The 17,766-nt window shown below is 35.8% G+C and overlaps 1 protein-coding gene across 1 annotated transcript in view; it reads right to left on the reverse strand.

Annotated features, from left to right (window-relative positions):
- LOC137385468 (phosphatidylinositol 3-kinase catalytic subunit type 3-like) overlaps positions 1 to 17,565 on the reverse strand; it is a 29,171-nt gene extending 11,606 nt beyond the window's left edge. The window contains exons 1-13 of the mRNA XM_068071938.1: positions 17,428 to 17,565; positions 16,354 to 16,524; positions 16,099 to 16,242; positions 14,629 to 14,737; positions 13,116 to 13,370; positions 12,106 to 12,210; positions 11,792 to 11,884; positions 10,237 to 10,422; positions 7,414 to 7,510; positions 7,184 to 7,323; positions 6,073 to 6,140; positions 4,845 to 5,052; positions 870 to 1,013 (exon numbers count right to left, since the gene is read on the reverse strand). Of these exons, the coding sequence (XP_067928039.1) occupies positions 870 to 1,013; positions 4,845 to 5,052; positions 6,073 to 6,140; positions 7,184 to 7,323; positions 7,414 to 7,510; positions 10,237 to 10,422; positions 11,792 to 11,884; positions 12,106 to 12,210; positions 13,116 to 13,370; positions 14,629 to 14,737; positions 16,099 to 16,242; positions 16,354 to 16,524; positions 17,428 to 17,510 (1,803 nt within the window). The 5' untranslated portion in view covers positions 17,511 to 17,565. The remainder of the gene's footprint in view (positions 1 to 869; positions 1,014 to 4,844; positions 5,053 to 6,072; positions 6,141 to 7,183; positions 7,324 to 7,413; positions 7,511 to 10,236; positions 10,423 to 11,791; positions 11,885 to 12,105; positions 12,211 to 13,115; positions 13,371 to 14,628; positions 14,738 to 16,098; positions 16,243 to 16,353; positions 16,525 to 17,427) is intronic.
- Between the last annotated feature and the right edge of the window lie 201 nt (positions 17,566 to 17,766).

Raw genomic sequence — 17,766 nt, forward strand, 5'->3', positions numbered from 1 at the left:
TTAGCTGGACACAGAGTACTCTACTATGGAGTCTTCAGTCCAACATATAGTGCTGGTTGGACACAGAACACTCTACTATGGTGTCTTCAGTCCAACATATAGAGTGTTAGCTGGATACAGAGCACTCTACTATGTAGTCTTCAGTCCAACATACAGAGTGTTAGCTGGACACAGAGCACTCTACTATGAAGTCTTCAGTCCAACATACAGAGTGTTAGCTGGACACAGAGCACTCTACCATGAAGTCTTCAGTCCAACATACAGAGTGTTAGCTGGACACAGAGCACTCTACTATGGAGTCTTCAGTCCAGCATATAGAGTGTTAGCTGGATACAGAGCACTCTACTATGTAGTCTTCAGTCCAACATACAGAGTGTTAGCTGGACACAGAGCACTCTACTATGAAGTCTTCAGTCCAACATACAGAGTGTTAGCTGGACACAGAGCACTCTACTATGTAGTCCTCAGTCCAATATACAGAGTGTTAGCTGGACACAGAGTACTCTACTATGGAGTCTTCAGTCAAACATACAGAGTGTTAGCTGGACACAGAGCACTCTACTATGTAGTCCTCAGTCCAACATATAGAGTGTTAGCTGGATACAGAGCACTCTACTATGTAGTCTTCAGTCCAACATATAGTGCTGGTTGGACACAGAGCACTCTACTATGGAGTCTTCAGTCCAACATACAGAGTGTTAGCTGGACACAGAGCACTCTACTATGAAGTCTTCAGTCCAACATATAATGCTGGCTGGACACAGTTATCTAGGCAATGTATTGACTGAACAAAGATCAGTAAGTTGAGCATCAGCAAATACAAATTAACTAGACTCTGAACAAACCAGCCAGAAGCAGATGGCACTCACTTTGAACAAGTAGGCATTATCAGGTACAACAGCTTTTACAAGTCTGGTTGGGTCCAGCGGAAAAGGAAACGGCTCAAAAGAAGTGAAGGAAAAGTCTTTACCAAACGTCTCAGTGTCGGCCAATAATGACTGCAGCTTTTCTATCTGAGAAAAATAAACATTTTGATTAATTTGATATCTAAAATTTGAAATTTGGTTTTTTCTGGCCTGATGCAATAGTAGAGTATAACCGCGGTTTATCAATAAATTGAAATCAATAAGCATTGATAAGTTGGCAGTTCATTTCGCACAAACAGGAAAACAAATGAGATGGTGAGCTATTTCTGAACATGGAACATTGTGCTGTAGAGCTACTCAACAGCAAGGAGAAATGTGCTGTATAGTGCTCTATGACATGAGGAAATATACTGCAGTTATACTGCAATATACTGCCTGGCTGCACACACCAATGAAAAACATTGCTGACATATAGTGTAAATATTCACTGTGATGCTACTAAATATTTTGTGGTGTTGATAAATTTGCGACAAAGGTGTTGACCCAAAAGAATTTGGCCTATGCCTGTGAAGACTGTGACATCCTTGCTGGAGTTTCCATTAGCATTATACAAGGAGAGTCGGCATGTTATCTGATACGCATCATCAGCAATTTATGATAGCATTGCTATAGTTTTACTGAAGACTAACGCTTGTAAGTTCAAGATAAAGCTCATGACATGAATCCAACTATAAAAAAGTAAGGTTCAACAGATTGAAGTTGTGTGTAGACTAGCCAATAACCTGTTATTACCTTTCGGCCAATTTTTGTAACTGAAATTCGTTTTGCGAATGAGCACATGGACCGATCTAATGTATACCGACGGTTGGCATTACACATGACCATACTTCTGCCATTCTTATTGACTATCAGCACACACTAGCTTGTTCTAACTGAGACAATGGGGCAACACTCACTCTGCTAAGTTGTCGTGATCGTACAATTTCTTGCAAACTTAACAAGTTGAAACTCTAGCTCGACTGATAGTTCGAAACAATTTCAGACAGCCAGAAATAGAAGCTTTTTTAGATTTATCAGCCAATCAAAATTTTAGCTGATTATTGGCCCGATTATTGGCTAGAGTCGACACGGCTTCAAGTATCTAAAAAATGCCTGAAAGCATTCTTGAACAGTGCCAATTGACACTAGCAGCCCTCACATATCTGTTAATAGCAAGAATATCATGGTCCAAATATAAATAGTTGCTTTTGTAAACCTTATCGTCACAGTCGCTGGAAAGCGCATCTTAGATGCGAGTAACGTACATCGCGAATGAATAAAAAGGGAAACGAGAAAAATTTGATTGAAAACAACTATTTCAGCCAATAATAAGGGTGCCAGGTTAATTTTTACTGACATGGACCGACATGTTCATTTCAACATGGTGAATTAACAAACTGTTACAAACGCGCGACCAACACCGTGATATGTGTAGCCTGACCTTTTCTCTAGGGCATGAAGAAATGCACTGCAGAATACCTTAGAACATACAGCAATGCAATGCATAGCTACTTAAGTAGAGGAGCGATATGTTGCATGATTGCCCCAGAATCGTCCTACAAATATAGTCATTAAAAAGCGATTTTGGTAATGCATTATAGGGTCTCTAAACGACACTAAGCTTCATTATTCTTATAGAATGTTTCGTAATTGAAATATCAGATATGGCAAAAAGAGAATGAAGGTACATAAAATGAAAGGCTTCTCTATATTCAGAGGGAGTAACTCGGTAGCAGGATTGAGATTTTACGAAAGCAAATGATGCACAGAATATTTTACTATGCTGAATAGTCGTGAGAATTGTTTCTATGAAGCGAACCTGTGTATTGTTAACCTTAGTTCAATGAAAGTTAGCAAGAAACCAATTAATAAACTAAAGCAAGAAACCAATGTATAAACTAAAGCAAGAGAAAACATGCTCTTTGTCATTATTGCTAGAGGAAATGTATAGAGTAAACCCACAATCAAAGAAGATTTTTGTACATTTTATGTATTCACACGGATGGAAGGTTGATTGACTATACATACCCTAGGACACTTATGTATTCGCCTCATCTAACTTTCGCGTTTTCGCGGAGTCATCCTCTCGCGAAAATTTCATGAGCGAAACTAAACTATCATAACGAACGAGCGAAAACGCGGAATTAAATAGCTTTGTTCATTGATACTGTAGAATGGAATTTTATAACGACATTTATTTTAATGTTTTTAATGACCACTATAGCATCGTTGAAATATAAACCAACAAAATAATTTGACTGTCAAAATTTATTACGTTATTATTTTGCAATTAATTATGATTATTTTCCCATTAATAATGATTTATAATGATAGGAATTTGATGTAAATGCACACACATTAGTAGCGTTATTGTTTGTTGGGGGACATCAATCAATGCAGTGAGCACCGCGTGTTGAAAGAAAATAAGACACACTGACACTCACAGTACTACACAAGCAGCATGGCTCTGGAAAGGTTTGGATTCACCACTGACACCTCTTCAATAACTTGTAATGATTCAGAAGATGAGGCAATAGAGAAAGAGTTAGCTCTGATGAATAACACTAATAACAACGGAAAAGAAGAAGTTATAATAACTACACACTGTGCTAGTACCTGTAGCTGTAGTATTACTAGCAGCTGTATCATGTATGTATTTGTATACAACTTGTAATTACTGTAATAAAGATGTTCAGCAACTATTAGCAGCAGTTGAGTGTTTGGGAAAACGTTAAAATTAATACCTATACACAACACCGTTGATCATTAAAATACGCTAATATAAAAACAAGCTAAATTGTGACAAAAACGTTAAAATTTTCAGCGTAATTAAATTCCATTCTACAGTAGTCCAAGAAACAAATGGCAGCAAGCGATCAAATTGCATTATCGATTTCGGCCATAAAATTCTACCTGCGGTTTACAATTACAAACTAGTCCCAAAATGAAAATTTTTTTCTTACCGGCGAACTGAACCTGAGGAATATAATTATGTTTGTTCCACTGCATTTATTTTCACATCATTATATTTTCGCACTCATCAGAGTTGCGAAATTAAGGTGCAGCGAGATTTTACTCTGTATGCTACTCATGAAACTAAATACTAGCGAAATATAAGTTTCCTAGGGAACATGTACTTATCTTGTAAAAACCTTCACGAATATTTCTATAAAAAAAACTGATAAATTCATTTTTATCGAGCTTAACAAAGTGCTTTACATTGAGGACACCGAATGCTCTTGGCATGTGATATACTGTTTCCTTGAGATAAACCAACCTAATTACAGGAATGTTACTGAACGCGAGGCGGAGATGATGAGAGACAGAATCATGAACACTTAAACTATTACAGATGCCTGATAATCTTTTCTCAAGATATGCTATGATTGACAAGTCACACTGTGTTTTGGAATTAGAGATCGGTTTAGTTTGTAACTCTTTGTAGTCAAAGCACAAAATATTTTTATTTAATTAGATGGGAAAAGTACAGTGTAAGCTTTGAAATGATGTATAGATTTATGCACATAGAGCTAAACTGAGATAAGAGATGAGAAGACCTTTCAACCAACAAAGAACATGGGGTTGCTAGAACTTTGCAAACTGCTGTACATGCACACTGCCTTCGAACCCTCATCTTAAATCAAAAGATCTACACGACAGACTGAGTCTTTGCATTCTTCTTGCAACAACCACAAATTTTGTTTCTAGGTTTGTCCTAATTAGTGTTTCCTACCTCGGCTTTAAAAATTGGTTTCTTTATCTGCTGCCAATATTGTGATGCACGATTGAACAAATGAGCCCTAGCACTCTGCCATCTAGATGTTATCAAAGTAGGATATCAACGACATGACCTTTGCGTGACAAATCTGTAATAGTCTGTGACAGATAACTAGTCTGATCGATGCAGACCATTTCATTTTTTTGGCAAAAAATGTTTACCTTTTTCTTGCGGTCAACTCTGGCAGTGGCCACCATATGGATGAGCGCAAGCAGCTTGTCCATAAACACCTGCTGACTTAGAATCTTTCTGTAAAAGTTGGCATTGTACCGTCTCAGAGAGTCCATAAACCTCTTCAAGAATATACTGAATACCTCATTGGATGTATGTGACTGAGCAGGGCTCTCCTCTGACTCAACTCGCAAGTACCTGGAAAACCACAGATTTTATTTTATGTTATAATAGCAGATCAATTCCAGTAAAGAAATATTGTCATGCAAAAAAATAATAATATTAATGAAGGCATTATGAAAGATATTGGTTGTTGCTGCTAGTACAATGATAGCAGAGTGTGACGTCCATGATAGTATCACATTGAACCAGCTGGGAAGAATTAACAAGATACATATATGGTTTAGATTCAAACTGAACAAGAGTCAGCAGCAACAGAAATACATATTGATTGGTAGGTGATGAGATTTATTGATCTTCAATAAAATTGAGTTTTGGTGTCTTCATGTTTTCCATGTACATGTTAACTTTTCGGTACCAAATGTAGGGTTTATATTTGTACTAGCGGGATGCCCGGCGTTGCTCGGGTGTTAAAAATCAGCATAAAAACAATGAGAAGTAATGTAGCTTCCTGCCACTTGCTATTAGCCTAGCATATTGCCAATGGCTAATTTAAGTAAGCTTACTAATAAGAGCTAACTACTTGCTCTCACGATTGAGCACACATAAAATTACGCTAGCGCTCTCCATGACGTTGCTCCAAGATGCTGCACCATAACGGAGGGTGGTGGCGTATTTGCACTCATACAAAGACATACCACATAGCTTAATTGATAAGAGATTGGACTGGCGAACAGGAGGGTCCATCATCAAATCTTCTGTGATATGGATTTTTCATTCTAAGATTTTAATAGCTGTAGCCGAACATACCGAAGGACAGACGGACAGACACACAAACTTTGAGAAATATAGATTATGGACAAATGCAGGCGAAAGATTGACAAAAGGTGACAGTTGAAAGCAGTATTCTCTGTTACTATATATTTACCATTGTCTAAGAGTAACAAGATACGGATGATGAGTCCAACAGTGAGTTCCTACAGAGACACTATATCTGACCAGGTAAAATCTCAAATCATTTCTCTTTAGTTAGTCTTCACGCATTTTGGTAGAAAAAATGCAATTTTTAGGAGCGGCACTACAAGGAATATGCCTTACCAATAAAGATAGCTTGCCAACACAAGGTTATTGCTAGCTCTATATATCAGGAAGCTCACTATATTCATCTAAAACAAAATGCACAAGATTTCAAATATCAACAGACTTCGCAACAACGTAACGTTAGGACATTGATAGACAGTATAATGAGGTGACCTTAGGGTCTCAATAGACAGTATAATGAGGTGATCTTAGGATATCAGTGAGTATACAGTCACAATAAGCAATAAATAAAATGGATATTACACAAGATACACATCGGTATGCTATCATAACAATCAAAAAATATTATGAGGTTATCATATAATACATACATGAATATACACTCATATTAAACACTACATAATATGGACATTATCATGTGGTACATCTGAGTATGAAGTAAATAATATTAATAAAATTATATTTATCATATGTGAATTAAGTGAGAAAAAAGAGCTTATGATGATTACATCAACCACCTAAGAATGAGGGATCTTAGTTGCTTCCATCAAATGAACTATGAACTATGTTAAGGAGCTCAAAACTGCAGTTATGGTAAAACAAAAGATCCACTATTCTGTTTTACTGTTAGTTTTAATCTCTCCAGTTATTCTATGACTTTCGCAAAGTCAGTTGGTAATGGGAAAACTCCCTTGTAATTAACAAAATTATGTGCATTGAATTCTCACCTTAATACGCCAACTAATGATAAAAAGTAAATCACAAACAAAGTAAACAACACATTGATTTACTGTGTAAAAATCAGGGCTCATAAAAAGATGTTCTGCTAATCAAAATTATCCTGCATATCGTCTGTAGAGTAAGTGACCTTATGTAAGGCTCTCTTTATAATGTATTGTTTCTAGAGAGTCTCTTTGTGTAAAATAAAATTCAACTAGGCTTACTTAAGGCTCTCTATATAATGCATCAGAGAGGCTAAAATAATGACTAATGCTGCCAGATGATCCCCATTGCTTTCATATGACCCCAATTGTTGTTAAACTGCTTTAAAAAAACTCAAATTAGTTTAGCGTGCATACAAATTCATTTCTGCAACTTGATGACATGACAATTTTCAGTTACAGACGCATACAGACTGCTCGATGACTCAAATAAAGAGGTCACCAACCTCGCCTGCTTTAGGAAGCTCTATAGAGCTGATGAGATCATTTTGGATGTCAGCAGGATCCTCAGGCTCTGTTATCTGAAGAGCAGTAATATCATCTTCTACATCGATCAGCGCTTCATCTAGGACATTCTGTGTGACTCCTAAAGAAAAGAGAGATACATGAATACACAGTAAGGCAGAATGCACAAAAATTCAGACGAATTACACTAGCTGTGAATAGCTAGACATACCTGATGTTACAGCTGTTTCTGCTACTGATGACTTGATATCATCGACAGACTCATAGCGCACGGCTTGTACGAGTTGGAGCAGGTACAGTAGTAGTTCCTTTCACAAAAAAAAACAAAAAGCAATTATGCTTCGGATGTAACGACTCGTGTTACAGTTCCTCAAACCAGATATGAACCAATTTACTTCTATTTGTCTAAACAGAATCAGTGCATTTCCTTGCACTAGGAATTGTATTTTCTGATTTTAAATATGAGTGAGAAAACAACTTCCAAAACAACATCATGCCCACACAGTGACACACACCTGATAGAAAGCAGAATTGTACTACATATGCTGATAAATAACAAGGCACTTGACATTTAGTGTGAGAAACAAGTTATTTCCTGAGAAGGTTCTGTGATGAAAATGTTCTGTGTGTGTGCTGCCTAAAAAGTAATATCACAGTATCAATTATTGAAAGGTATGATTATAGCAGAGGTTTAAAGGTTAACTTACATTACTTTAAAATTATACTTATAGCAATATAATTTTGATATTTTATTTTCCATCAATGATTCTGATGTTAGTAGAATAGATGTTAGTAGAATAGATGTTAGTAGAGTAGATGTTAGTAGAATAGATGTTAGTAGAATAGATGTTAGTAGAATAGATGTTAGTAGAATAGATGTTAGTAGAATAGATGTTAGTAGAATAGATGTTAGTAGAATAGATGTTAGTAGAATAGATGTTAGTAGAATAGATGTTAGTAGAATAGATGTTAGTAGAATAGATGTTAGTAGAATAGATGTTAGTAGAATAGATGTTAGTAGAATAGATGTTAGTAGAATAGATGTTAGTAGGCAAATAGAAAGTTTCAAACCAAAACTGTTAGGAGGCCATTATTTGGCAAAATATAGACACATGAATTACTAATGACAATGGTGCGAACCAGCCAAGATGTAAACGCGAGATGAATTAATTTATGTTGGTCATTACTTATAATGCACCATCGCAAAAACAATAACAAAATATTATCACAAAATTTTAAGAGCTTGTAAATGCAGAACAAGGTCAAAGCAGATTGAGAAATACAGAACAAGTCTGTAGCGTATTTATTCTTGAGTCAAGATTATAGAATTACACAAATCAGCTTGCGTGTCTCATCTTGTGGATTGCACTAGTACTAAATTCCTTCTTCCCATAAAATGAATATTTAAAAATCACCTTAAAATTTAGCTATTCTCAAAAGTTATCTTTTAAAAACCTATCAAACTATACTTTGCTCTTGTAAATATTTAGAGCAGATAATTCTTTGATAATCCAGCTCTAGTCTACTGAGCGATTTTAACATGAGTATATTACCTTACAAATATTTCTGGTTGATATTGTGTAAATATTGCAAATCTTCTTGTCTATCTTCACAACTTTGAAATGTTGATAATACCTAGTATTGGGTCCAAATTACACAAAAGGATTATTGACACCCAAATTGGTAATATTATGAACTGCTGTTGATACATTAATTTTCAAGAAGTCAGCTTTGGGAAAGCTTCCAACAAATTCTATTATCAAAACTCACTTTACGATATTTATTTTGTAAGTTGAAATGTTAGCTGCTCACACGATAAAATGATGCCTTTCAACACAAGAGATGGTGACAGTGGATTATCATTTGATATTAAAAATGATACCATCCTGGCTTGTGGAAGTGACGTAATATATTCAGACAAATAACTCGTAACTACAGCTAGTAGAACCTCCAATTAGACTGCACACAGACTAGACTTGGCATGGTCAAACAGCATTGATCATTGGCATGGTCAAACAGTATTGATCATTGGGATGGTCAAACAGCATTGATCATTGGGATGGTCAAACAGCATTGATCATTGGGATGGTCAAACAACATAGATCATTGGGATGATCTACTGTAGAATAAACCAAAAGGTTAAAAACTTATTGCAGGGTCAATTGCCAACTTGTAACTTTTACCAAAACAATGACAAAATCTTTTGAAGGTTTCTCAGTTTTTTCAATGCATTCAATTTCTCTAACGCTAATACTGTGACCACTCAGCCTTCCGACTGTTATCAGTTAGTGCACTAGCTGTGCTTACATTAGCATGACCTCTCATGTAATCAAACAGCACTTTCCAATGTGGATATTCTAAAGTTTACTCGTCAAAACACGATGTACATACTAAAAAAATTACCAATCAAAGAAACGCATATAAGAAGTACAACCTAAAAATCATCTTGAAGTATCCAGAAAAATGGAAATGGAACCACCATTTGTTATGGTTAACTATAATAATATGGAAGACTCACACGTGCAATAACTTAGATCTATAGGTAAGACTACCACAAAAGAGGACAACAAATCAGTAGGGACAGGATTGTCCTTCCGTTGCAATGTCATAAGTTGTTTAACATACGCTCTGCAATAGGCATCAGTGACCAGGAAGAACCGAAAAACATGTGGTGCTTGTGCAAGTCAGAGAGACATTACATTGCACTCTTATAGCAGTAACAACAATCAACTACCTCATATTACAGCCTCTGAGGCTTGGACAACACCTGATCTACATGTTCGTGGTAAATCGGGCTGCTGCAACCCATTCTCTTACCTCTCAGCATCTAATAGGGTGCTTATTACTCAGAGTTGGTGTGAGATGACATATGGCAGCTAATTCAACCTCTGCCCACCTATATCTAGCTACAAGTTATACCTACTATAAGTTTTAGTGAATTTATTAGTAGATTATTAAAATATCTAGTGCGTGATGGACAGATGGTTCACAAGAACCAATAGCCTGCAGGTAAATACACAAGTTAGAGACTTACTTCATCATCGGCTTGCATGAGCCTGCCGACAGCGTACTGCCGTACAGCCCTCTCTTGGAAGATAGGCGACAGCAGTTCTAGTGAGTCCTCAACATTGATTGGCTCCCACTTCTGCATTAGCTCAAGAGCCTCTCGGCTCTCCTGGCGATTTTGCCAGTTGACACACTTGAGGAACTTGGTGAGGGCCTGCAGCATCAACACTTGAACATACCAGTAATACGAAAAGCTGTACCTACTTTATGTGTCTTTACTTTGTGCCATTCCTCATGGTTATATTTCTACGCTAAAACCTTTTATTAAATTAATAGCTTTCAGACTTGAAAGGCGTGAGCACATGACAAGGCATCATCCATTGAGAAGAACAGCCAAGACAACTTAAACCCAAAATCTTACAACTGAGCTGCTTGATTCATGCTCAACTTGGTTTAACCAAGCTCAGCCGAAACCTAGTTGAACAGCATATCATTAGTTAATGTAGTATTTAGTTTAACTTTTTTGCCTAACAGATAAATTCAATCATAATTCAAAGCATAAAAAATAAAATTGCACTACCATTTAACTAGAATGACATTAATTATTTTAGTTTGGGTCTAATCAGTGTAGCCACTCTTTACAAACATCAATTGTTGTAGCTGAGACGTGTGCAGTTCAGAGGCTTTATTCTTAGCTTAAACTTTTACTATTTTCACGAGTGACACCATAGACTTGGTATAAGAGAGAAAAGAAGAAAACATAGAATAACAACATAACCATAATAAATCAAGCGTGAGTTTGTATTAAAGATAGATACACTGCTCCCTTGCATCTAGACCTAAGTCTTTATATTCATGATGGCTACGCTATAATTGGTATCTACTATTAAAATATTGCTGCAAAACTCTTTACTATAATTATAAGAGCCGTGTCCATCTGTCAGAAGCCATGCTAAGAGCGTTAGGAAAAAGATTGCCCCACACAAGAACTGAGCTCTTATACTTAAACTTAGATCTAAGTGTACTACCAACTGCGCCACTGGACCACCTTGCAGCACTATGGAATAATTGTGCACATACTGATTACACATGACCTCTCACGACGCACGAGACTGTCAGCGTATTAGTGTTTATAAGTGTTATACTTAAATTATTTCACACTCACACATACAGTAATATAACAGTAATAATATACTACAATATTGTCCATAGCAACGGCCAAGTGCAGTTCCGTTGTAACATTAAATAGCAACTCCATGAACAGTAGTTTCCATACCTTTTTTCGCAACCAGCTTGTTTAAGTGCATCTATTTTTAAATTTGAGTACAAAAAGTCTATAGAACACTCAATTTTGTTGTCAGTGAAAGTGGAGGACAAACTAAACACTCTCAAAATGAAAAACCGGACACCATCTTTCCACAAGGTCCCATGACACTACTAGCAACCAATCAAACAGGACTTTCTCAGCAATTAAATGATACAACTAAAGCTAAGATATCAAAGATCACTGACAACTATCAATTTGAAACATTTTCTACCGCAAAGACTGCTAGTAGATGCTTTTGACTGATGACCAGTCTTACCATCTTCTGTGAAGAGAGAAAATAGCGATACTTCCAAAGGAGATCTTGCTCTTCAGAGGATAGTGATGTGGTTGGTGGAGACGATACAATATTCTACAAAACAATTGAATTGCAACAAACAAAATTGGATCAGCACATTTTCCAAATTGCTGAGATCACACAAATGACAATTATATTATTATATAATTATTTTTGGGAAAAGAATTGAAAAAGTCATAAAAGTTCAGTTTAACTAATAATAGAATTTGCATAGATGCAACATGAAATCCAAAGCAGATGCCATATATGATCATTAATTAAGATTTGATACGAACATGCAACAGATCTCTTGTAGCATTGTCTGGCTTCAAGTCCTTATCTGTAGTACCGCTGCGCAGAGTTCTTGCTAGCTTGTGATGTTTGTCCTCGACAAGATTTGACTAAATAACAACCGTTGTAATCTCCATTATTAGACGTAAAACAACTCCCAATTGTCAGGATACAGCTGAATAGTAGCACTTCTTGTGATTTTCAAGTGTGAAGAAAATATGGCTACCAAAAAAGCTGCATCAACACAGGAATTAGACCTCAGACACATAGAACTGAGTAAATTTGACACACCGCCTAAACTAGGAACTAACATTGGAGTTTTACTTCAATAAAAATGCACAATATAACTTGATTTAGATAATGATAAACTATAAATAGACCAATTTTCGCCAATGATAGACATGAATTATCGACGTCAATGATGCCAATATGTAAATATGAAACAAAATATCACAAGACTTTACAAGCTTGTAAATCCAGTGCAAAGTTGAAACAGATTGTAGATATACAGAACAAGTCTGTAGCATAGTTATCCCGCATTTATTCTAGAGTCAAGGTTATAGAATTACACAAATCAGCTTGCGTATGTCATCTTGGCTTTAGCACAAAATTCCTCCACATAAAATGAACATTCAAAAATTGCCAGAAAATTAGCTATGCTCAAAAGTCATCTTTTAAAAGCTTATCAAACTATACTTTACTTTTACGAATAAGGATTTTGAACAAGTAATTTTTAGATAATCCAGTTTTAATCTATTGAGCGATTTTACTATGAGTATATTACATGACAAATTTTTCTGATCGAAAATGTGTTTCGCAAATCTTTTTGTTTATTTTCATAACTTTAAAATGTTGCTAACACCAAGTATCTGGTCCAAATGACACAAATGAAATATTAAAACCCTAATTGGTAACGCCATGTATTACTGTTTAAATTAGACACTTGGGGAATATTTGTGAGATAACAAAAAACAGCATGTTAACACAAACATATCAAAATGTTAAAGTTGCCTACCATAGACAAGTTAGAGTCGTGGAACATGGCTTTAGCTGGAGTGGAGTTGTGTAAGACGACTTCTTCTCCACCGATCTCAAAATAAACAATGTCCATCTTAGCCTCCTTGTAGAAGACCTGAGGGAATTCGACCATCAAATAAGTCTGTTTTGAGACCCGCTTCTGGTGCTCATTGATCTGCTCGATCTCTCTGAAGGTCAGCCGGTCAAGCCAGTCCACCTTCTGAATACGGCCATCTCGGTGCTTTTTCGTCAACTACACAGACACTAACAGTGTGGCAGGGCTAAATAGAAAACTACAGTCATACCTCTACATAAGAGTGCCCTAACATGTGAGAAACTCGAGATGCAAGCTGACTTTTTAGCAACTTTCTTCCCTGAGATACGAGTAATCTTTGAGCCACGAGCATACAAGCCAGTTCTTGATGGCCACTATACCGTCGAGGATGTGAGAGGCAGCTTTTGAGAAAAACATCACTCGGTCTTCTTCCTCGAATCAGAGTGAAAAAAGTTTTTAAAAGTTTGGCTAAAAGTTATAGTGACCACGAGGCAGAAGCGCATAACTGAAAACAGACGCAAAATTTGAATAGGTTTAGTAAAATATTAGAACTTGGCTTCAAGTGTGCGTTTAGTAAGCTAAATGCCTTAAATTCAGTGAGTCAAGTTTAAAGTTTCTATTACGAAAGGTCACAAAAGTTTAGTGTACCAAATGCATCGCCCTTAAGTCTCTTAAATCACCATTATCCATAAGGTCTGTCTCGAAGGAAAAAATTTCCATTCAATAGTGCACAGAGTGCTGTTGCATTTCATTGCAGATAATAATAACTAAATGGGTATTTGTTACTTTGTTAGTGTAGGTACTGAATTATAACACATTAAAAACACGTTTTCCAGTGTAATATCCTCTTTATGTTGTTTCTCATAATAAAGTGACAAGTTAATTTGTACTTAGTGATTTTATATAGGAAATAGTGCCTTGAGATGGGAGTAAATTGACATACGAGCTCAGTCCCAGAACGCATTAAGCTCGTATGTTGAGGTATGACTATGGATGAATGCTCAATAATGATAAAACATTAAAAAGTAAAGAATAGAGAGACTAAAAAACCATTGCTAATAGTTACTGTTTTATGGAACAGAAAAATACTTGATTGTCATATAATAAAAAATTTAAGAAGGCAACCAAATTTTTGGTTTATTTTCCTACAAAAGCTCCAGTCAGCACAACAAAACAACAGTGAACGAAATATAAAGAAGTGTGACTGAGTAGAATCACAAAGATTCTGGCTTGAAATCCACAGCGACCAGCATCATTTCTACCCTAAAAAACACTCTATACTCAATACAGATTACACTAAACACAAAAAGGACTAAATCATAACATATTTGGTTAAGAACGAGTATAGAAACTAGATGTCTATGGAAGCAATATTCACTTTTATAGACTGTCTTTACAAAATCAAGCACACAGCTTCAAGTTTGACATTGTCTGAACACGTGTTAACAATGTGTACCTCTGAGAGGAGATTTATAGTAGCAATATCCTCACAGGTATCAACAACTCCACTCTCTGCTTCGACTGTTAATATCACTCTTAACTCTTGCATTCCATTCTGGTAGACCCTGTACAATTCAGCATATGATTGAATCCCTTGTACCACTGTATCCCCTGATACAGTTGTTGACACTTGCTCTTCCATGCCAACATTTAATCAAAAAATAAAATTATAAAAGGATAACTGAATAAACACAGGAATTGTGAGCAAATTTCAACTTTACTGATGTCAGTAGATGCAATGTAGACATGATATACACTGCCTAAAGAAAATGTGAGAAATAGCAACCTGAGTTCAAACACAACATGAGAACTGGCAACTATATTGGTCATCAGAAACAATGATTTAGACTTTCACTACATCTACAAGAACACACCAGACAACCTTGAAAACAATTATTATGTGTGCCCTGCTGGAGATAGCCACATGCAGAAAAACCGTCACTAAACAGGCTCCTTTGTAGCACTCATTTGCAGTGTCACATTTGCCATCATCTTGAGCGGTAAAACCAGTCTGTCTTGAGTGATATACTGGCAGCTGCTGACTTATCTGCAGATGAACCTATACTAAGGATATAAGTCTTATAGTTTGTCAGATAATTAGATAAAAATTTAAAGTAATGATAATTAAGCATTCGCTTTTTACTTGCTCTTTTTACTTTAGGCCATAATGGCGTCTTTCATTAATTCTTTGGATTTGTTTTTTCTTTTCATTGAAGTGAGTCACTGATTAGCAATATCAGATGTATGCACAAATAAAAGAAATTTTTAGAGTTGCATTGCAACTAACATGCATTGCCCATGCGTGCAATTTTCAGCTAAAATAAGACATGTACTAAATATAGATCTAAAATAGAGATGTACTGTGAGATTAATCTGTCCTGAAATAAAAAACCAGCTGAACACGTTTTGATCTTAACCACAAATGTAACTAAATCATGGGTGAAGAAATAAAACAGCAAAATTACACATCCAAAGAGTCTTTGTCACGTTTTAGACTAACTACAGCTATTAGTAGGTGTTTAAATATAACTACTATTACTGTAGGTGGTCTTTAAATACATAGATAATGACCATCATACTTTAGACTAACTACAGCTATTAGTAGGTGTTTAAATATAATTACTATTACTGTAGGTGGTCTTTAAATACATAGATAATGACCATCATGCTTTAGACTAACTACAGCTATTAGTAGGTGTTTAAATATAATTACTATTACTGTAGGTGGTCTTTAAATACATAGATAATGACCATCATGCTTTAGACTAACTACAGCTATTAGTAGGTGTTTAAATATAATGACTATTAGGGGGGGTTTTAAATCTAATTGCTAATTAGTAGTGCCTAAATATAGCTGTCATTATGGTCTAAATCGTTGTCTAAATGGTAGCAACACTCAGCATTGTGAATAAAAAAGCTTGCATACTTGTATTTGTTGAAAAGTGGGATAGAGGTTGTTCCACATACAAACTGCTCTCCAGTCTTACTCAGTCCGCAGATAGAGAATATAAGCTCGGCGTCCACTGGAAGATGTGAATAGGCAATGGGAAGTGTCAGCCACTCCTGCCAGCTGAACAATGTAATGGAAGCTATTTGGAAAGATGACTTATTGTTTAAAACCATTATTGTATTTACAGCTAATACTTGCAAGACTGAAGTAGCAACGAAATGTATTACTCACTTGAGTCTGTTAGTAAAAGCTCTGTATGAAGTCTGAACAGGCAGAGTGAGTTGACGAGTCGTTGATACAACATGGCAGGTAATTGCAAGATCAGCACAAGCAAGCGAACGACTGTCATCACTAACAGATGCAAAATTATCTTGCATAAATCCGTGACCTTCCAAAGATCCGCTACAGCAATTCATAGCATTTATTCAATAAGAGAAAATTGCATAATAGTGTACATGCTTTTGCTAATGGAAGTTTGTAGGGTTCTAAAAATTTTGAGGGATGATCTGATCTGCTAGATCAATGGCACACATATGCTGATGAACTTTTATTTCCAAAACTTACAGACCTACTAATAATTTAACGGTCTACTAGTTTTTTGTTGCCAGTAAATTTTCTCTTGAATTTTATGGTTGGGAGCATTGATTTTGGATAATACTGTAGAAAGAATACTGTGATTCTATTATAAAATAAATAACATATTGAGCAACTTTCACAATAAAATTACAAGGCCTACAGTGTATGCTTAACCATTAGAGCAAAACCTAGATATCAGTATAACAATGCGCACGTAATAAAACTGGTTTATGGAATATGGTTAAAAGAAACTGATGCCTTATGATACTACATTTGCATACCTTATCCACTATCAAAATGTGAAAATAAAATCACCTAGGTATAGTGATTTCACAAAATATCGCAATATCTTTCACAACATAATTCAAATGTAAGTAGGCTAAGCATAATATTTTAGTTAGATGCAACATAAAACTAAAAAACGGTTTAGCAAGTACTACTGCATAAAACTGGTATTACTCGTAGGTTCTATGGCGACTTCATTTCAATTAAATATACTGCTGAGGCTAGCAAACCATGTTTTCTGCTGTTTATTACCAAAAGCAAGAATGTAGCCAAGAAAGCCGCTAGCTACTATGTAATTTACAATTGCACAATCACACACCTGCAACTATTAGCTATTTAATCATTAACACTGAATTGATAATAGACAAAAATATAACATATATATTCAAACAGAAATCTTGAATAATAGACGTTACAGTGAATATATGTTATATTTGCACATACATCTTAATTTGTAGTTTTTCTTCAAGCTCACAACTGTAAACATAGCAATATCGAGGGCTTTGCATTTTCGCAGTATCGGTCATAATTGAAAAAATCAAGTTTATCACCAAAAACACTAACGTCTACACAGACGATACTGCTTCCATAATAAAACGCCAATTGCCCATTCGCTTTACTATACCACAAAGACGTCGCCTGGCCTGCGCGCCAAGCATGTACAAAACGTCGTTAAACGCTATTGTCAACATGAATATGGTTTGCCACGATCCGCTAAATGTACGTACACATCTAAACCTTTTCGACCCGCTTGAACAACGATGGTGTAACAAAATGTCCAAT

The sequence above is a fragment of the Watersipora subatra genome, chromosome 1 (genome assembly GCF_963576615.1).
Source record: "Watersipora subatra chromosome 1, tzWatSuba1.1, whole genome shotgun sequence".
Classification (NCBI taxonomy): domain Eukaryota; kingdom Metazoa; phylum Bryozoa; class Gymnolaemata; order Cheilostomatida; family Watersiporidae; genus Watersipora; species Watersipora subatra.